The sequence below is a fragment of the Zerene cesonia genome, chromosome 3 (assembly GCF_012273895.1).
Source record: "Zerene cesonia ecotype Mississippi chromosome 3, Zerene_cesonia_1.1, whole genome shotgun sequence".
NCBI lineage: Eukaryota > Metazoa > Arthropoda > Insecta > Lepidoptera > Pieridae > Zerene > Zerene cesonia.
The window spans coordinates 7,972,848-7,993,482 of record NC_052104.1 but is presented as its reverse complement, the minus strand read 5'-3'; the positions used below and the strand labels follow the sequence as shown (position 1 = coordinate 7,993,482).

General features: G+C 39.1%; 3 protein-coding genes across 4 annotated transcripts in view; 2 read left to right on the top strand and 1 right to left on the bottom strand.

Annotated features, from left to right (window-relative positions):
- Positions 1 to 37: 37 nt before the first annotated feature.
- LOC119839473 (protein SMG8) lies at positions 38 to 7,034 on the top strand. The gene is made up of 13 exons (XM_038365743.1): positions 38 to 299; positions 400 to 695; positions 973 to 1,194; positions 1,440 to 1,689; positions 1,993 to 2,148; positions 2,237 to 2,311; positions 2,872 to 3,029; positions 3,488 to 3,691; positions 3,842 to 4,068; positions 4,582 to 4,798; positions 5,372 to 5,491; positions 6,140 to 6,380; positions 6,823 to 7,034. The coding sequence occupies exons 1-13, from the start codon at positions 162 to 164 to the stop codon at positions 7,018 to 7,020; spliced, it is 2,502 nt and encodes an 833-aa protein (XP_038221671.1). The 5' UTR covers positions 38 to 161; the 3' UTR covers positions 7,021 to 7,034.
- Positions 7,035 to 8,250: 1,216 nt separating this feature from the next.
- LOC119837582 (cytoplasmic polyadenylation element-binding protein 1) lies at positions 8,251 to 18,194 on the top strand. 2 transcript variants are annotated; one of them, XM_038363240.1, is made up of 13 exons: positions 8,251 to 8,350; positions 8,612 to 8,728; positions 11,180 to 11,298; positions 11,889 to 11,961; positions 13,082 to 13,174; positions 13,534 to 13,612; positions 14,074 to 14,245; positions 14,568 to 14,745; positions 15,224 to 15,389; positions 16,019 to 16,146; positions 16,441 to 16,532; positions 16,825 to 17,066; positions 17,608 to 18,194. In XM_038363240.1, the coding sequence occupies exons 1-13, from the start codon at positions 8,333 to 8,335 to the stop codon at positions 17,688 to 17,690; spliced, it is 1,560 nt and encodes a 519-aa protein (XP_038219168.1). In that variant the 5' UTR covers positions 8,251 to 8,332; the 3' UTR covers positions 17,691 to 18,194. The 2 variants fall into 2 exon arrangements, with proteins under 2 accessions (XP_038219168.1, XP_038219159.1); XM_038363231.1 differs by having other exon boundaries at positions 13,079 to 13,174.
- A 580-nt stretch (positions 18,195 to 18,774) lies between these two features.
- Positions 18,775 to 20,635, bottom strand: part of LOC119837271 (cell division cycle protein 16 homolog) — an 8,947-nt gene continuing 7,086 nt past the window's right edge. The window contains exons 10-11 of the mRNA XM_038362790.1: positions 19,955 to 20,237; positions 18,775 to 19,650 (exon numbers count right to left, since the gene is read on the bottom strand). Coding sequence (XP_038218718.1) covers positions 19,523 to 19,650; positions 19,955 to 20,237 — 411 coding nt within the window. The 3' untranslated portion in view covers positions 18,775 to 19,522. The remainder of the gene's footprint in view (positions 19,651 to 19,954; positions 20,238 to 20,635) is intronic.

Genomic DNA, 20,635 nt, shown 5'->3' with positions numbered 1-20,635 from the left:
ATTGACATATTTTGTTTTCGATTTTGACAACCGTGAAAGTTGTTCAATTCAATTTGTAAAATATTTTAAATTATATTTAAAGTAATTAAATATTAGTAGATTACTAGGCTAATGTTATCAATTAAGTTAAGCATACGTAATAGAAAATAAATATATTAACGATGAAAGCTTTTTCCATAACCGACATACCAGAATTTTCTAATAAGGACCGCATAGTAGTAGTTGGAATAATAGGCAAATCTCCGTATCGGTATTCGAATAAAGCTAGTCCTCTTGTAACTTCCGCTGCTTGGGAAGAAGTAAGACATAATTAGAATACTATCTCATTAACTTCCCATCAATAGATATTCGATGTGGTTAATGTAATTTTACACACAATTCATACACAGTTATTTCCAGAATGGTATCCAATGTCATTGGGATGAAAGACAAAGCATACTCTACCTTCACGCAGTCACATATCTGGACACCAAACAGCTATCAGCCTTAGCGGAGAATTTGAATGAGAACTCGACAAGTACGGTTAAGGATGCGGATGCGGCACACTGGCTCGTTGCTTCTGGGGAGTTGGCAATTGATTCCTGTAAAGCAATAGCCTTGCTTTTTCACTTGTGTCACATTGTTATATTGTCGTCACCTACTCCAGTCTTTGATTTGGGATACTTGCAGCTGTTTAAAGCTGTAGATGCATATAGGTAAGTTGCTGCAAATATTTTTTTTTAATAGTCGAAAACAGATTTCAACATAAAATATGAAATTATAAACAAAACCTGAATTTTTCTTGTAATCTCAAAATTTCATTTAAAGTAGATTAGTAATCCAATTCAAATGTTTTCTGATTTCAGCAAATCATTAACAATGTCCATAATTTCTAATTTACTTATTGTAAATTATACTTAGTAGACATCTGAGTTTTCATTCAAACAATTTTAATGTTGACTTTACATATCCAATATATCAATCTATTTGCAGGAATGAATTAACTGGTCTAACTACAACAGCCTTGCTAGATGCTGGTGTTTCTGGAGCTTGGGAGGCCCATGGTAGATCCTGCTGTCCTCGCCTCTTGTTCCACTTCAGGAGAGCCCCAACGCCTCTACGCAAAAATCCAGCGGGCTTGAAGAGGCTGGAACATGCTGTAGAGGACCAAATATATTTTATTTTGAGGAAAGCCAGGATCATCACTAATGTATGGTATGAATAGCAAGATTTATTGATTTTTCTTAGAGCTCAACTATTTATCGCAACCTTACATTTTCTATAATTTAATTATAATCAGTTCACGAGTGTAAAACAGAATATATAACCATACATACATTTTCAAACTTTTAATATTAGTTGTTAAAATTAATTAAAAAAGATTATGTAGACATAACAAACATTACTGCTTAATACTCAGTATTATTAAATGTTAATTTCTTTTAAACATTCAATTCCAGTGCCAAATCACTGTTTGCTATACCCAAAAATGAAGAGTTTGTATACATCAGTGCTGAAGATAGCAATGGTAACGCCAGAGACATGAGTTCGCTAGTGCGGGGGCTTGTACAATTGTGTTCAGGCACACAAACGGAGGTCACAGCTAGACCAACATTTGGACAATTCCTGCAGACCCACCTGGATGTGGCCTTTGGTGAAGGTTTTGATGATAATGTAGGAAAATATGCCATGAGCACATCATTTTTTGAGGTGAGCATAGTTTCATCCAAATCTGTGCAGTGGTAGTGGACAAGAGATAGACAGACAGAGCTACTTTTATATTTATAATAGCAGTATAGTCATACATATGCAACATACTTTCATGTTTTTAAAATAATAAGACAAACATCTTTCATTGCGGTGCCTTGTTGTTGTATAAAATAGGTTTTAATGTACAAATTTAATTTTATTAAACCCAAGATACTTTACAAGTATGACCCTTCCAAACATGGTATAAAGTGTACCATAAAAAACCAAAAAAAAAAATTATATGAATTTTCATGTTGCTTTCAGCTTCCCAGCGCCAGTTCGTGGCGTACAGCCGCACAAGCTCTCACCCCAGTATACTTGAAGGAGTCTCCAAAAGTTGATGAAGACCAGGAATCAAGTGGAGCCCTTTTTGATGCTTTGGCTACTGATGTTAGATTCTCGCAGGCTAGGTGTGCCAAGGTAAACTATGTTCTATTATTAAGAAGTTATGGTGTTATTTACTTTGTAATATGTATCAAATTAGTTTTATTATTTTTGACATTTACAGGTGTTGCCAATAGCTCAAGCATCGTATGCTGAAGGTTTGCCATCTCACTATTCAAGCCAACATCATGCTCATAAGGTTAGTTTAAATTGTTTTAGACTAGAAATTCCCAAAGTGATCTAAGTGGACACGGGGTCTATGTTAATAAAAAATGTAGAAGATTCTTGAATTTATGAGACTTGAATTTTTGACTATTGAATTTATTTGTTGTACATGGTGTATTTCTGTTTCTACCATAAAAAATAGTAAACAGTCGAGGTTAAGCAAATGGTTGACACGATCATAAATAAGATGGGTGACCAATTAATTTTTACCACTGCACTCACATCCTGCTCTGCTTGGCATTCTTTGTTAATATTTTATCACTTGAGATTGTAAATATGGGAAAAATATTTATTTTAAAAACAGACAAAGCTACATGGGTCAACTATTCTTAACACTATACACGTAGAAATTAAAAACTTTTTACGGATTTTAAACGCGAGCGCTCGATGTAGTGTTCGAAACGTCGGGTTAATAATAAAATGAATAAATCGCGTTTAATATTCGTTAAAAAGTTCTTAATTTCTAAATGTATAATACTCGCGTAAAATCAAACACAAGAAAATATTATACACTTAATAGTAAATATTTTACAGGTGACCGTAGCACTAGGAGTGGTGGCGGCGATGGCGCGAGGGCCGCTAGCGCGGGGCGCCCGCGCGCGCCTGCGCACTGCATGTGCCGCCACCTGGCGGACGCGCCGCTTGTGCGAAGCGCCCTCGCTCACTTCCCACCCGTGCATTAACCCTGACCAGTAAGTATGGGATGCGGACAGATTGGGATGTGGTGGTGGAAGTGGCTGGAAAATACAGGAGAATTGGCTAAAGAAGTGAGACAACATGGTGGAAAACTTTGTGAAAGAGAAAGTAGAGTTGGGAGTCTTTACAGTAATGAAAAATGTAGGGGAAAATAATCATAAGCCTTGCTTGTGATGCACTTAGCTGTTATTAAGACTATGCAATTTTTTAACTCTTTTACTATAATAATTTTCAGGAAATTAAATGAATTGAAGTGTTGTAATTATTTATCTAGCATATGATGACTAGCCTTATAATTCTATGGAAAGTGTGGAGTATTGTGTGTGAAAATAAAGATAAATAATAATTTTTATAAAATAAAAAGAAATATTCTGGCGTCCAGTTTTATTTTTTTTTTACTTTTATTGAAAGTCACTTGTTATTTACTGTCTCTATAAAACAATATCTATCACAGTGACAGCTCCAAAGACCACTCGTCGGGCGTCCGCTACATAAGCGTGTGCAACTGCGGCCGCAGCAAGTGTTCCCGCGACGACCCGTACACGGTCAAAATGGCCAACTACGCCTTCTACACGTACGCGGCTGAGGAGTGCGGCGTGTGTAACACCTTGCAAAGCATAGACTTCCCCGTGTTCCAGCCCTCTACGCCGAGCTTTAGGTGCGTGCATATGTCATTCTAGATTGTCTCTGGTTGTATAATATAGAGGGAAGATTTTGTTAATATATGTTGAATAGTTTTTAATTTTTCTATACATTTTAAGCTTACTTAGATAAAGTAAATTGTGACTGTTTTTTTTTTTAATTTCAGAGCTGCATCACTAAAAGGATCTTCAGAGGAGACCCAAGAGAGACTCGAATCGCAAGTGAACGAAGACTCGGGAGAGTCCCCGGGTGCTTCGCCCTCCCGTTCTGAAGGCTGGTCACCACCGGACGAACTGTCTCCAGGCTCCGAAAAGGATGAAGATGAAGAAGTGGAACCCGCTTGTGGCGATGACGCTATTGATGTGATGCCGGTTAGAGAAGATACTGCTAAAGGTTGGTTCCATTTTGGCGACATTAATGGTCCTTCGAATCGGATATTTTTTCTCATTTTTTATGACAGTTTATAATTATGGGTACACTAGCTGCGCCCCGCGGTTTCACCCGCGTAAGTCCGTATCCCGTAGGAATATCGGAATAAAAAGTTGCCTATATGTTATTCCAGTTGTCCAGCTGTCTACGTACCAAATTTTATTGCGATTGCCATACAGTAGTTTTTGCGTGAAAGAGTAACAAAGACACACATCCTTATAAACTTTCGCATTTATAATATTAGTAGGAAGTAGGATAGTAGGACTAGAAGGATTATTATAGTAGGAAGGAAGTAGGATGTAATATTAGTAGGATTTTATTTGAAAAGTAACCATACAAGAAATTGATTAATAGACGAGATTCAAAAACTGTGGTAGTGCCTGCTAGCGACGTAGCTCCTAAACAGTTTTTTTAAAGTGAAATAATATATCAACAGTGAATCAATCAATTGAAATATTGATTATGTTGTCCAAACAGAGAAAGCTATATGCCGACAACCATCCACAACGGAATACCTGCCAGGCATGTTGCACACAGTCAGTCCGGCCGGTCTATTGCCGCCCTTCCCGAGCTGGTCACTGGTCTGTTTGGGCGCATCGTCACTGTACTCCCACAGCTTGGGTTTGCCTGAGCATCTCCAGCCTGGATTCCTGCCACACACCAATTTTCTGCTGCCCTGGGATTGTACTGTGCGGTGAGTGACTTGGTCTTGGTCTAGATTTTTGATAGAACAAAACAATTGACTACAGCATGCCAGCGTTGTCTGATCTTGTCTCGTCTTTATTTTGTATTGATGTGGGAGTCGAGCACGCTTCAGCACAAATTAGACCAGCTCAAATAAGGTACCACACCCCCACAGACGACGGGCGTGAAACAGTAGCAATTAGGATGTTTCGTTCGGTGCGTGTGGGAGCCTATAACCTTTTCTCTAATTTTTCCCAATCCATTCTTTATTCTACCACCTTAATTTAGTCGGCAAAGATTTAGGGCCTTCGCAAATGCACTTGGATGGTGGTAGCGCTTACCATCAGGCGAGCCACCACCTCCTTTGCCGATTATGACTTAAAAAAAACTCAAAAAACTATTTGACACATTAAATTACCTTAAAATACTAGAAAACATCACTTCATAAAACCAAAAAAGCAGGCAGGGTTTTCTAAATTAAATACAAATACACTGTAAACAGTTTTGCGTTATCTAATACCATAAAATGTGTATCTATTTGTGTTACAATTTGCCGAAATTATAATAATTGATTTAATTTTAGCATGGAGCAAGCGAACGTGTGGCGCACGTCCAGCAGGGGGCGGGGCAAGGGCGGCGCGCCGCATAACCTCACTGTTAAGATCTTTATTGGATTTGAATACGAATGCCCTAGAGGTCATAGGTAATTAATAGTTGTCTATATAAAATCAAATTAACCGATTGCAATGAAATTTGGCACGTAGATAGCTTGACAACTGGAATAACAAATGGACAACATTTTTATTCCGATATTCCTACGGGATACAGACTTACGCGGGTGAAGCCGCGGGGCGCAGCAATAATATCATGGTTCGAACATTTGATGCATTTCATAGGTTTCGGTAACTTGTATACGAGTACGTTTAAATATATGACATATAAATATGTTTTCCTTTCACGTCGAAATGGAGCGATTTTGTGATGTGATGGTTTGTCTGGAAATAGGAAGCTAGCGAGTGACATAGGCTTCTTTTTACCGCGGTGAAACATCTCATTCCTCCTGAGAAGGTCTATCTAATGTGATGAGTGTATGAGAAATTAAAAAAATTAAAAATAACGTTAGATGGCGCTATATTAAAATGTGACATGATTAACAAGTTAATATTCTTTGATCGCACGAGCGATGCCCTGGGCAGCACTTATGTACCATAACTGTATTTATATGAAATTTAATTTTATTTGAAAAAAAAAAATTGTATAATATAGCAATAAAATGACAACACTCGGAGACATTACTTGTACCTATTATCCTGTGCCATTACACGGTATTCACGCCCCCTCCCCCTTGCAGGTTCATGATGTCCTCGCCGGACACAGTGGTGAACGGGGGCGGCACGGCGTGGGGCGGCGGGGGCGCGGGTGCGGGCGGGGGCGCGGGGGCGACGGGCGCGGGGGCGGGGGCGCGGCTCGCGGCCAGCGCCATGCCGCTGTTCGCGCCCTGCATCTGCCGACCCAGCGCCATGCTGGCCCAGCTGATGCGCCTTCATGTGGTCACGCCGAAGGCCAGCGTGCACGTGACCTTACAACCTAAGGTAATTATGGGGGGGTAGCTGAGAGTTGTCAGGGTGCGTGTAGCTTTTTGGTGCGTGGCGATGTGAGGAGGAGGGGGCAAAGTGGAAAGCATGCGGCTGTTTGTGACCTATCACTTCCATTTCATTTATGGTGCAGGTGAGGGGAGCGGCGTGTGGTAGGTTACAAGTGCGAACGCGCCCGTCTTTTCGTCTTCGTCTTCGGTTTTGTGTGCGTATTGTTTGAACCCGACGTAGATTAGAAACCGAAGTAACTGAATTACTCGTAGCTTGTGTGATTAATTCTACCTTGAACATTCATAAGAAATTCGCGTCTCGACAGTGGGATAAAACGATGACTCTAAATCTCCAGGTCAATTATAAACCGCAGATATTAGATCATACATGACTTAATTTTTCCAATTACGTAAATAATCGTCCATAAATAACAACACTACAAATGCAGGTACAACCAGCACCCGGCGGACCAATATTCATACCTCAGCCGGAAACAGAAGGACCAATAAAACTTAGTGCTTCAGCCTACTGGATCCTGCGCCTACCCTATATTTACGCAGATGAAAGAGGCCCTATACAACGACCCAGGACTGCTTCCAGCCATATGGGAACTATGCTAACACCCCTATTCGGATTGCAAGAATAAAATATAATAATAAAGTTGTAGTTTTATTTCACCAGTGTTTTAAAATGTCAATTTTACTTAAATCCTAACGTCAATTATAAACAGGAAAGTTTGTAACGATGTATGACTGTAGTATGTCTATTGTTTCACACAGGAATCACAGTAAAATGGATCTGTAATTTGGTATATAGGTTGGTTAGAGTCTGTAAAAAGAGTGGAGAGATGTTAATCTAGTTACAAAAATAATTCTAAAATTAAAAGTGGAAGTATCAATATAGTTTGATTCCATTTTAAGTATTGGAAAGTAAGTTAACAACCTATTTACTATGTTTTTATTTTATAAATTTGGTCGTTAGGCTCTGTCAGCCTATCTATAAGTGACTATGACTTCTAGTAGATCAAGAAGTCATAATTAACTTTACAAAATATATGTTTTATTTACAATATCATCATCTGTTGGCTCTTTTGCTGAGCAATTATTATTACAGATACAAATTTGCCTTAAATCAGTAGAAATGGCACGTCCGGCCAATTCTACAGTATATCATACAACGATTAAATCTATTAACATTTTTTTTTACTAATTAGTTAGGTATATTTAAGTAAAATCGTCGTTTTTTTACCTTTCACTTGACGATTTTTAAAAACAGCTGATACCGTTTGATGTCCAAAGAATATATATTTTTTTATATGTAGGACGTAGCAGTGGCACATTAATTCGGTCCAATTTTTACAGCTATAATAATTAAAAAAAATAAACATTTTAAGTGACACTTTACATCTTGCTCATCCAGATGTCTCTGGGTATAAGTTTTTCATTTAATTATTGAAGATGGCTATTTTCATTTTACTCTGAAGCGTATTTTTAAAATTCTACCCAATTATCAAAGTTAAAATTAGATTTCATCAATATTTGAACTATCCAAAATAACTTTGCGATAAAAACGCATGCGCGCTCTATTGGCAATATATTAGAACAAATTGCGCGGGAAACTTCATTGGAATCTTTTGCAAAATTTTTCATCCACATTTATGGGGATAAAAATACCTTTTAATGTTTTATCAAGTATAATGAACATACTATTTGATATTATGAAAAATCTATTTTCAAATTGTTTTGTTTGAATTTCAAATTAGAACTTGAAATGAAAGTAGGCGTGGTTTGCCACCTCTTTCGTGATTGGTGGGGAGAGTGGTAGGGGGGTGCGGCTTCGTGCTGCGCTGCGCTCGGTGCCGCCCGCAGTTGTCTGAGGGTAACCACCGCGTGAACAAGTCAGCAGGAAACTCTGCTAGTTTGGATATCCATCGGCTATTAAAAGTTTTCAGCGGCGCCATGCCGCTTTTGCAACAGGTTAGTACTTTTTTACAAGTGTTTGGCAGTCCTAGGTTTCGTTCTTGAATTTTACTTTGCTGTTAAGCTTAATTTATAAATTTAAATATCGCGCGCATATTTAAATTAACGTTCTTTTTATGTACCTTCGTTTTATTTTTAACGTCTACCCTTATTCTTCTAATTTTGAAGTCTAAAACTACATTTAGAAACGTCTTCGTTTTTAATCTACAAATTAATCTTGCTGATATAAAATTATTTTACATGCTACACTTTCAACAGGATAACGGTCGTGGCGGCGGTTCAAGAGAGAACCGTCGCTCTTTTGCGGAGTTTTTGGGATTCGATGCGTCTCAGCTTACAGAACCAGCAGCGGCTCCAAGGGCCTCTCGCAGTAATGTAAGTACTTTTATAAAAAGTTTACCAATTACTAGTTTCGAGGGTACTTCTGTTTTTTTTAAGGAAGTTAAAATGCGTTTTTGTATAATTTCTTAACTTTTGTGCAACTTGAAATTGCTCAACTCCTTTTATATAAATTTAAACTAAATTGTTCCTATGCACAAGATAAACCATGATCCACGTTGGGCGCCAAATATTTTCAATCTCGCTTTGCATTTAAATGTCGTGACTAACGCAGCGTTCCGCGAACTACCGCCAACTTACCCGCAATTGGCAATATTTTTTAACTTCGCTCCATTCGTTGCCCGTTTATTTGAAAAGCTACGCGTGCATCATAAAACGGCGCACCCTAATGCATTCTGCAGTGGCTCAACTCTCAATATTTGAGTACAAAGCACTGTAGTTTTATTGTCCGTTCATAATATACCGTACGACATCCGTTTTGATGCCAGTTAATGTGTAGGAGGGTGGCTGGCAGCCCGTATTAATGGCTCGCTTGTGCCAAATAATGCAGGCCCAAGCTATGCACTTGCATTAGCTTGAGAGTTTGGATTATCTTCAAATTAGTCTTGTATCGTTTTGGCCGAATCACATAAATGAAATGAAAATTAAGATGGTAGTAACGGTCTTTGCAAGTGCTTGCAACGTCCTTTTACGGGTACAAAAATGCATTTTTCCAGTTGAGAATTATTTGATATAACTTGTCAAGTCCTGAAATGTTTCTTAGTGATTTGCATAGGATCAAATAATAAATATGCAGCAGTTTAAATTTAAGCTCTGCTCGATCAATATCGAAGCTGGACTGCTAAATTTACACGGCAATAATCGGTTTAAAAATAGTTGCACTGCGCTTAGTGTTCGGCACCATTTAAGCCTGAAATGCAGTGACAAGTAAATGGATCCAGTCCTTTAATAGGTTAAAATGGGTTTGTTATAAATAAGTTTAGCTCGAAACATGCTAAAATGTAGGGCATTGTGCGAATTTTGTATTCGTATTAATATTATAAATGCAAAAGTGTTTTTTTTCTTGCACGTCAGATAGGAGCGATTTCATGAGATGATTAATACTGTCTGGAGATGGTTAGGATGCTAGTGATAAGCAACTTTTTAACGCGGTGAAAAAAACCCACCCGTTGACTTATTTTTTTACTACGCTGGCGAAACCGAGGGCGTAAAGCTATTCTTTTTTTCATTAAATATTTAAATGTCCAAATTATAAGTTTTCTTATGTATAAATGTTAAATAAACTAAACTATTGTTTATAACTCCTGTGTATTAACCGATTTAACTTGCTAATATATTATGCCATCGTAACTTTTCCTTTTTGGCGCAACCACGGAATCTGTTACCCTGTGCTTTATCAAAATTTGGCTTTTCTAAGCTCCCCGTACGTTAGACGGAAAAATAAAATGCATTTCATATTGTTTTCGACTTTTCGATTCCATTTGAATACATTAATAAATTATCGAAATTGCCCACACCAATCTTCTTAGGGCCCAATTTAGAATTATTGCATTTCAAATAAACTAAGCACTATTAAGAATAACATAAAGCGTGTATTTTCGTTACAATAGTCTTTTCGGTTACAAAAGTTCGCAATCGTGCACTTGGCAGACGTCTGACTATCGCCGGCTATTGGCATGGGGCTAGCAATTTAATATTATTTGTATAGGCTTATGCCAAGCAGAAGTAGTTTTAATCGCGAATACGCGACCCGGAAAAGTGTCTCCTTGGACCTTGTCGGGTGCATCGCCGCTTAAAATACGATCTAAAAATGTTCGATATGATAAATGTTGTCGCCATTCATTAAATTTTATTATTCCGTTTGAATTTGTAGCTCTATTTTATGGCGTATTTTAAATCTTAGTCCGTATATTTCCAGCTGACTTGGATTCCATAGGGATTTTATATAGATTATTCCATACGTCTTTCCACCAACGTCTTTCCTATTCGTTAGTTTGTTAGTAATGACGTCACGTATATCGTCTCGTCGATCCTTAGCCTAGCCCTAGATTTTCATGTCAATCTAAAATATCTAGGCCTCAAGTTCATTTCCATACGCACAGTCATTATGGGCAAGAATATTTTTCTAGACGCGAATCTTATTATCTTGTCACTATCACATTTCAAGTCCTTGTATTTTTGTAAATTTTAAATAACCAATTTTCGTTTTGAGTATTAAAGAGTAAACTGTAGTTGGACATAGATCGACACCCAATTCTATTTAATTAGTTTTTCTAATCGAAACTCAATATTGTAATTTCGACACGAAATTGTAGACCATTATTTTTCATAGCCCGTATAATATTTTTAATGTCACTATTAAGTTACGATCAGGATTGAGACTGGTTATTGGTTATAGTTATACTTGTATAGCCGATAGCGTATAACAATACGCAACTAGAACATGAAACGATCGTCTAGCACAATTCTAAAGTCTGTATTATGTAGGAAGGCGAAGAGTGGCATTGGGACACGCCGGCGAGCCCGGAGGCAGCGCCCACTCCCCGCTCGCTGGTGCCGTCTGCTTGCTTCCCGCCACGGCACCCGACGGCTTTCACAAGCTACAGGTGACTACGTAATTCATACAACATATTTTTAAATAGCACTAATAAACTTACATAACACAATTTTAGGTATACGGTAGACTGGAAGAGTCCGCTACCTAGCGATAAGACCGCCATTTGTACGTTCTTTTATTTTATTCAATGTTCATCTGTATTTATCTTGTGTGTAATAAACAAATAAATGCGTATGGAGCCAAGTTTGCGTTAGTTGCAATTTTGAAGTTGTATGTAGACAGCTATTTCAGCCGATTTGGCTTCAATTTCTTAATAAGTGTAGGATTTAAAATGTTGAAAAAAATCTGATGTCTAGTGACCGAGCAAGAAAACCCGCAGGTTGAGGACAGTAATGGGATATGCCGCACTTTTCTGGCATTGGGTTAATTTGGAATGTATTTGATAATTTAAATGTTTTTTTCATTAAATGACTATAACTTAAAGGTACCAGGTAAATTCTAAAAATTTCTTTAGAATTTACCTGGGGACTTTGCACTTTGTTTCCACATAGGCAAATCATAAGTTCCACACATTAAAACTGTACATTAAGTGATATAACATGTACCTGAACATTAATTACCTTCAAACAACTGTTGTAGTGAGCGTGCGCGTCCCGGCAGTTGGGCTGAGGAACCGTCCAGCCAAGGCATTACCGACCTTGTCGCTAGCCTGGTAAGGATCGCTTTCGTACATTTTCATACATAAGTCTTAATGCTATGTACAACTTTAGTTTTATCCTAAGAGACTTCAAAAAGTTTCGAAATCTTACTCTTTAGGGCTGTTATTAGAGTCAGATAAATTGGGATATGTACATTCATGTTAATTTTTCCGAGTCTATACGAATTGTATTGTTTATTTTGTTAACCACCCTAATATTTGTTATTTTTAACCGACATACTTAAAAACGGAGTCGATTAAATTTTTTATGGTTTTGTTCCTTGATAACTCTATGGTTTTACAACCGATGTAGATATTTTTGGTTTAGATGGGATTGTCTTCGGTCCCATTTCAGAATCTGGTGTGGTATTTGCCACTCTTGAAACGACTGTGGCCTTTTTTGTAGAAAAGATTTATACTCTAAGTAATGTACAGGGTATTATGATACGCTTTGGAAATAACATTATCTGCTAACTCTGACTCGATCCTGAAGACTAATAATAAATTCCAAATATTAAACGTGACATTAGACCGCAAAGTCAATATAGGGCATGGAATAGTGTAAAACCTATGATTTCCAAACATCTAACCGATCGTATTCATTTAGCTAAATAATCGGCATTTACTTTTATTTGGATAATCATCATAACGCCCTTTGCACATAATGTACCCACTACAGGGGCAAAGACCGATGTGGGCAATGCGACACTAAATTTTTTTTTTTTTTTTTTTTTTTTTTTTTTTTTTTTTTTTTTATGTCATAGCGGGCAACTGAGCTTGTGGTTCGCCTGATGGTAAGCGATCACCACCGCCCATGAACATTCGCAAAGGTAGGGCCTCTGCGAATGCGCTGCCCGCTTTTTTGGGGTAAGGGAAAAGGAATGGATTAACGACTGGAAAAAAGGAATGGACTGGGGCGGGTGAGGAAAAGGAAACGGGCCTCCGGCTCCCCCACTCACCGTACGAAACACAGTGGCATGCCACTATTTCACGCCGGTTTTCTGTGGGGGTGTGGTACTTCCCCGGTGCGAGCTGGCCCAATTCGTGCCGAAGCGTGCTCGACTACCACAATAAAAAATTAAATTGGTATATTTTAAGATATTAGAAAAGTAACAGCTTCCGATTGTTCCAGAAGGCTCTGACGATGCCTCCCAAGAATATCACGCACACGCCCGGCCGGAGTTGTGACTCGCTGCACACTTCTGTCACTACCTCATATCACACAACGGTATCTAGCCATTTGTATCAATCAAGTTTCTCGAATATTCGTGATGCATTTATTCTAAAATGTTTTTAGAACATATTAGCAAACCCGACGAACTCCGTTTCGCCACCAGCTGTTTGTGAAGAATGATTTTCCCGCTTTTCTGTCCAAGTTTTCCTGAATTTTCTTTGCTAGTCTTACGGAGCCCGGAGAACGGTGAACAAAATTAAATTTAACTGCCTATATGTTGGCTAGTTCATTTTTCGTAACGTTGTGAATTATAATATTCGGCAAGGGAATCGATCATTTAATAATCTTTATTCCGCAAGTCTGGTACACGATCGAATAAGACGTGTATTTTTGTATTACATTTATTGTTTCAGGTTGAATCGCATTGGTCCACGGAACAAAATCCAACAGTTACCCGGAAAAAAGAGCTGTTACCTCGCCGTGCATCTTTTTGTAAGTTTCAATTCTGAAGTAAGAACCATGTGTATATGGTGCTTTAAAAGTAATCCAGTTACTCGTAACGTGTGCGTAATTTTGGTCACTAGATATAACTATAACGTATACGTATTGTAATTTTCAGTTCCTTAAGATTGACGATTTTTAAAGCTTTTCCTCCTTTCCCAGGGTTATAAATGAATTATTTTTTCAAATTTTATCTGTCACAATCGTCTTAATACGTGGCAAGCAAGATATTTTTATTTGCGACGTTTAAATACTTTCGCATTTTTATTGACAACTCTTTTAATATACATAGAGGCATCTTATTACATTCAAAGTTAATTTCTCGCAAAAACTTCACACCTCTATATAGGCGCGAGTAAAAAACTGCCCATAGTGCAGTTCACATCAAAATGCAGTTTGGAGAGTCGCATGGTGATCTCTTCCAGGCAAGTTGCACAGGTTATCTCCCGCAGGTGGCGCGGTGGGCGGCGGCGAGGAGGCGGCGCTGGTGTGGAGCGGGCCGCTGCCGGCGCGCGCGCTGGACGGCGGCGGCGGCTACTCGCCCAAGGTGTTCCTGGGCGGCCTGCCCTGGGACATCTCCGAGCACTCGCTCATGCAGGCGCTCAGGAGCTACCATCCAGTGCGGTGGGTTCGGTTGGATTGTGCTAGTTGCATTTGACCTTGTACTTATAAAGTACTAGATAAATGTTTGATCAGTGGAAAATTGTCGACCTTTGTAAATATAAATGGCTGTACATCTTACAGGAATTCGTTTTTCTATTAAGTAATTCAATAGCTTTGCGCTATGTTGTAAAATAGTTTTGTGCGAATATCGAAACTCCTTTTTCGTTTCTCGTGAGTTTTTCAGAATTGCTCAAGACTGGTTAATGTAAACAGAAAATAACAAACTTTTTAAACGTTTTTCAAATGTACAACACATTAACATAAAATCTTGTTATATTTGCAGTGTGGAATGGCCCGGTCGCGTGGGCACGGTGTCGGGCTCCGGGGCGGCGGGCCCGCGGGGCTTCGCCTACGTCACGTTCGAGAACGAGCGCTGCGTGCGCGCTCTGCTGGCCGCCTCGCGCCGGAACGGCAACGAGTGGTACTTCCGCATCTCGTCGAGGACTTGCAAGTCGAAAGAGGTATGTGATGACTAATGGTGAAGGTGGAATATAATTTGCTTTTAATTGAGAAATATTTAGTATTTTGTGTTAAAAAGTATATTGTGATAACTCTGATGGAATCCTTAGAGAAATCGTGTTTCTTAGTCAAATTTTTGTTAATGAATCTTAGTCGCAAAGTAACAATTAGACAGGCTGAAATAGGTGTTGTTTCGTTCGGTGAGTGGGATGTTTAAGTCGGCAATCTATTTGCAGAGAATTAATCCTGTGAAATAGCTTTACACATCCGTAAATATTTATGGGGAGTGATAGCGCTTACTATACTCAATAGCTTCTTTGCCGATTGTGACATAAAAAAGCGAATGCTGCATTCGCTTGTTTCGTATGGTGTTTCGGACGGATGTCCTTGCTCTTCCCAACCCTTCCGCTCGACGCGGGTGGGTGCGGGGGGTGCGGGCGAGGCGAGCTGTACTTGTGCGGGTGCGGGCGGGCGGCGCAGGCGGAGGTGATCCCGTGGAGCGTGCAGGACAGCAGCTGGGTGCGCGGCGCGTCGGCGCGGCTGCAGCCGGCGCGCACGGTGTTCGTGGGCGCGCTGCACGGCATGCTGTCCGCGCACGCGCTCGCCGCCATCATGAACGACCTGTTCGCGGGCGTCGTGTATGCCGGTCAGTGCGCACCTACACACACCTACACCTACACACACCTTGGATTTTTTTACTGACGAAGAGGCTAGATTGGATTATTTTATTGCTTTCGAGATACTTTCGACTGGATCGATTTGGATGATTCTGTTGTGGTCTTATTAATATTCGATCCAGTTCTGATAATTTTTAGGGCAGTTCATTTTTGACTGGAATGGAATGGATCAGATTTACACCTTTAATTAAAATAAATGGAATAAAAAAATCATGTTTGTAAATAGTTTAATCGATAGACACATACTACATAATCAAACGTATTTCATCCAAATAGGTTTACTTTTTGTCATATTTTTTACCAGAAACGCTTGTAAATGTAAAAACTTGATGGTATATGCACTGTCTAAATAAAATGTCGTGAAGCCATCTTCTAAATTGGGATCAAAGGACACCAATTGGCGTGTCGTCTTACTTTTAATTAAGTTTGTTTAACCGCGCTAATCTCAAGAAATACTTTACCGACTTAAAAATTTCTCTCACCGTTGCATTTTTACATGATCCCTTGATGCTATAGGCATATAACTAGTGCACGGGCGAAGCCGGGGCAGACGCTAGTTTCATACGACATTTTTACTTATTTCGTATCTCGTACCTAGGTATTGACACAGACAAGAACAAGTACCCGATCGGCTCGGGTCGCGTGACGTTCAACAACGTGCGCTCGTACGTGCGCGCCATTTCCGCCGGATACGTTGAGATACGCACTGACAAATTCACCAAGAAGGTAACAGATGCCCAAAAAATTAATAAAATATAAAAATCCACTTTTTGATATTGTAATTTTTTTCTATTGCATATTTCTAACGTTTCCACCCAAACCACTGAACCGATTTTAAAAATTCTTTCACGATAAGAAAGCTGCAATTTTTGTGAATATCGACCACGTACCACGGGCGAAGCCGGAGCGTTAAAAATCACATATTGCTAGTAAAAAATAACATAAATATTGCACATGAAAAATCGTTAAATCGGTCGAGTCGTACGAGTTACATGTATTGAATAATATTTTTGCCTGCAGGTACAAGTAGACCCATATCTCGAGGACTCGATGTGTTCACTTTGCAACGTGCATCAAGGGCCCTACTTTTGCCGGGAACCTTCATGTTTTAGGTAAGCGATATTGCTGGAATCGCGTTATGTTATAAATGTCAGTCTGTTTGTTTGGATGTTTGTCCGTCAATCGCGCTCAAACTACTGAACGGATTCTGATGAAGTTTCGTATACAGACGGGGTATGAACTGACTGCGGTGATAGGATGCATTCTATCCCGATTAAATGGATAAAACAGGATTCTTGATATCCGAGACATAAACCTTGTGAATTTCATTTCTAGTTTGAAGGCAGACATATAGTTTGCATTTAAATATCTTTGATAATAAAAAGTATGTTAATTTAATTCTAGATATTTTTGCCGTTCCTGTTGGGCCTGGCAACACCCGACTGATAACCACAAGCCACTGATGCGAAGTTTCAAGACAAACCAGCCCGTTACCGCCACCATTGGCAACGGAAATGGAAATGGTAACGGCAATGGAAATATGCATTGCAATAACGGAAATATACATTGCAATAACGGAAACGGACAACGGCAATCGCCGCACAGTGACCAAAGCAGCGTTAGTGGATTCGGCGCACCTAATGATTGTAAGTATACAGAATGAAGTTGCTTGTGAATATAACTCGGCAGATAGTTATCAGGCAGTCAGCTATTCGAGACCTTTTGACTTGGAAAAATTGCAGCAAAAAACGAATGTCAATATGAATGATTAGGAAACAAGTCCAAAGCTGTAATAGGACTATGAAATTTTAACATTAGATTTCTCTCTACCTATATATTAACTTTTAGATTTGGATAAAAAAATAATAGAAATTGACGAGCGAATTTTAGACAGGTTATCCAATTTCATCCCTTCTTCTAACCATATATTAGTGGATATAAGAATAAGGCAAGCTTTGAGCTATGGATATGTCCCTGGATCAGTAATGAATGGTATACACAATATGCTGTTGTCTAGCCAGAACTAATTCAGCGTAATTCGATGTCTAATTAAGCTGCTTTTGTTGTCGTAATTTTGAATGATATCTGGTATAAATTTACATTTGAACTTTTCGTTAGCGTTGATTTCTAGTTTACAATGTATATTGTTATAATCTATAAATGCTGAAATAAAAAATCGTATTTCAGTGACGCCATCGCCATCCACGAGCGCAGCGAGCGGCTCCAGCGAGCCCGCCGCGGAAGAGGTCGGCGAGTGGCCGCTGCACTAGCCCGCACACTGACACACGTCACTTTGACACCTGTCGGCTGTCAGTTTGACGCGTGGATCTGACAGGTGTCAGGAGTCCACCTGATGCAACCCGTCACAGCTTGTCGCGACACTTGGCGTGTCGCACGTTGTCGAGCCGCTATTAAGTTGGGCGCTTCGCCAGCATCCGCTTTTTAACCTAGGTTAAGGATGATTCCATTTGACGTGCTTTATGCATTCCACTAGTAACCGCACGTCGTTGTTAATTATTTAATGTTATATCATTGTTGATTTTGTATTATACCAATCGGGTATTGAATAGTGATTTGCACATGCGTTCGTAGCGTTGCCTAAACTTGGCGATTTTTAAACAATTTTAATGTGCCTATCGGTTTAGGCGGTTGAAACGTTTTAAAGTTTTAATGGCTTTTAATAAATTGTGATTTTTATAGAATTTTAGATCCCTACGAATATGCTGATTTTAAAGTGCTTTTTTAATTTTAATGTATAAAAATGTTACTGCAAATAAATATTATGAAAAAATATATCTTTTATTTACTATCCTTCTCACGGCATATGTTCATCATTCACCTTCCCAAAAAGTCTTAAGCTCTACTCTTGTGTAGTAATATTAAGCCCTTAAGTTTTACTGGCTTACTGCTATGCCAGAGTAGTACCTGTTATTTTATATTAGTAATTTCAACATATATCCATTGTGCAGAGGCAAGAATCGTAGCGCATAAGGGTGCTTAGCACCACGAGATGTGCTATGCTATATTGCTACGGGTGCATTTGTATCAATCGATCCTTCTAGAACGTCTTAATTTAACATTTTTACTCGACTACAAAAATTTTGGGCCATTCGTGGCCAAGATACTTTTATTCACCGCTTCTTTCATTAATTCTAATGGAAAATTCTTTTGACCACGCGCACGAAGCTGCTGGCGAAAGGCTAGTAGTAGTATATAAATTGTATTAAAATCTATACAACTAAACAAATGGGCATTTAATGCAACTTAACGCTAAAAACTAAAAGCTAGCGAGTTCTGTGTAGTAACTATTTAATTTGAAATATAGCGTTTAATAAAACTACTCTTATCAATATAACCTTATATTATATAGTGTTATATACAAAATTCACATTGAGAATTAGCAAATGACTTATCCGAAATTCAATTTCGAATGTAATGAGCGCTACTTACATGAAATAATGAATGAACATTTTAGATGTGACTAACTTAATCCTACTAGTCCTTTTAATATTTTTCTATAAGTAAAGTTTGCGAGAATATATATATGTACGTTGCTCTTTCACGCGAAAACCACTGCACGAAATTTGATGATACTTGGCAGTGATTGTAGCTTATGTACCAGAAATACTTGATTTTGCCCTCGGGTGAAACCCCGCGGCCCGATTTAGTCACAATACCCGGAAACTACGGATACATGAATTGATCACTGTTTCTCTATAGTTGGTGGGTTTATAGTAGGGGCTTTTTGACGAGTAAAAAATCAAGGTTTTTAAACATAACCTGATAAAAAATAAACTAATTGGGAAATTTAATAAAAATAATTGTTAACAGTAAAGTTCCACGTACATTAAAGTTTCACATAATTAAATTATGCCTACAGAATTACAATTCTATGATTATCTTTATAGGCATACATATACACTTTTAAATTACAAAAAAATTGGTTTGACCAATTCCGAATGAACAAATCAATATTGCCGAGCATACTGTATAACTTATTTAAAAGAGCGTTCACTTTATTTTAATAATGTTTTTTTTTATCCTTTGGCTCTCCTTTATTCTTGCCATATTTCTTTTTATTCTTCCTTTTCTTGGTAATTGTTCAATCGAAGCTCATGCTCATATCTGATGTGTTGGTGATGTCATGATGCGAGGTGATCGCCACGGGCGTGGAGGGAGGGGGGAGGGAGAGGGTAACCGGGGGGAAGGGGAATTGGGGGATTTCCTCCTCTGAAAAAGAAGGCAATTAACCGGTTTTTAATAGATCTTATAATAACATTTTTTTAAAAAATGAATAGTCTTTTAAATGATGAAGAAAAACGTAATTAAAAAGAAGTAATGATTATAAATTGGCAACACCTGAATATTGAAAAATAATTGTAGTCTATTTCAGTATTTTCATAAATGCCTTTTTGTACGTTTTGAATTAACATAAATTTTATCTTAAAAATCAAAGTTATATAAACTCAATAGTGCTACGCCTCGCGCTTTCTTTACGAGGCAAGCTATCTGCAGCCAGTCAGGTCGCACCCACCGTTGAGCAGGTCGAGGCGCTCGACGACGGCGTCGAGCAGCGCGGCGGCCACCACGTTGTCGGGCTCCCGCGCCAGCGCCGCGTGCAGCGCGTCGGCGGCGGGCGCGGCGCGGCCGGCCAGCGCCAGGCACAGCCCGCGCGCGGCGAGCGAGGTGGCGCGCGCGGGCCGCAGCGCCAGCGCGCGTGCGTGCCACGCGGCCGCCTCGCTCGCCGCGCCCGCGCCGCCCAGCGCGCGCACCGCGTGCCCCACCGCGTCCAGCGTGCTCGCCCAGCACGGCTTCAGCTGCGGACGGTGTTCTTTATGTCAAAGCAGACAACTGAGCTGATGGTTCGCCAGATAGTAGGCGATCATTCGTAGGTTCACGCACATGAACATTCGCAAAGGTAGTGCCTCTGCGAATGCGATGAAAAGGAAACGGGCCTCCGGCGGTTAGTTATTATAAAGAGGAAACTTTAATTTTCACGCAAAACCCGTTGGACCAATTATCGGAAATGTATATCACAATTCCGAAAATCCAATTTTAACGACCTTAGATACTTCTGTCTCGTCAACTTTATTATTTTAGCAAAACACCTGCCAAGTTTACGAATCTATTGCCTCTCTTTACATATACCTAGTCTTGCCATAAATATTGTAATAAAGAAAAAAGAAAATTGTTAACTGCAAATAACATTTATTAC

What these genes read in the sequence shown, in the direction of transcription:
- LOC119837582 (XM_038363231.1), top strand. An exon ending in ACGGCTTTCACAAGCTACAG is followed by an intron (nt 11,299 to 11,888) that starts GTGACTACGTAA and finishes CAACTGTTGTAG; the next exon opens with TGAGCGTGCGCGTCCCGGCA. An exon ending in GGACTTGCAAGTCGAAAGAG is followed by an intron (nt 14,746 to 15,223) that starts GTATGTGATGAC and finishes CGGGCGGCGCAG; the next exon opens with GCGGAGGTGATCCCGTGGAG.
- LOC119839473 (XM_038365743.1), top strand. Translation starts at nt 162, where the DNA reads ATGAAAGCTTTTTCCATAACCGACATACCAGAATTTTCTAATAAGGAC. An exon ending in GCCAACATCATGCTCATAAG is followed by an intron (nt 2,312 to 2,871) that starts GTTAGTTTAAAT and finishes AATATTTTACAG; the next exon opens with GTGACCGTAGCACTAGGAGT. An exon ending in ACGTGACCTTACAACCTAAG is followed by an intron (nt 6,381 to 6,822) that starts GTAATTATGGGG and finishes CTACAAATGCAG; the next exon opens with GTACAACCAGCACCCGGCGG.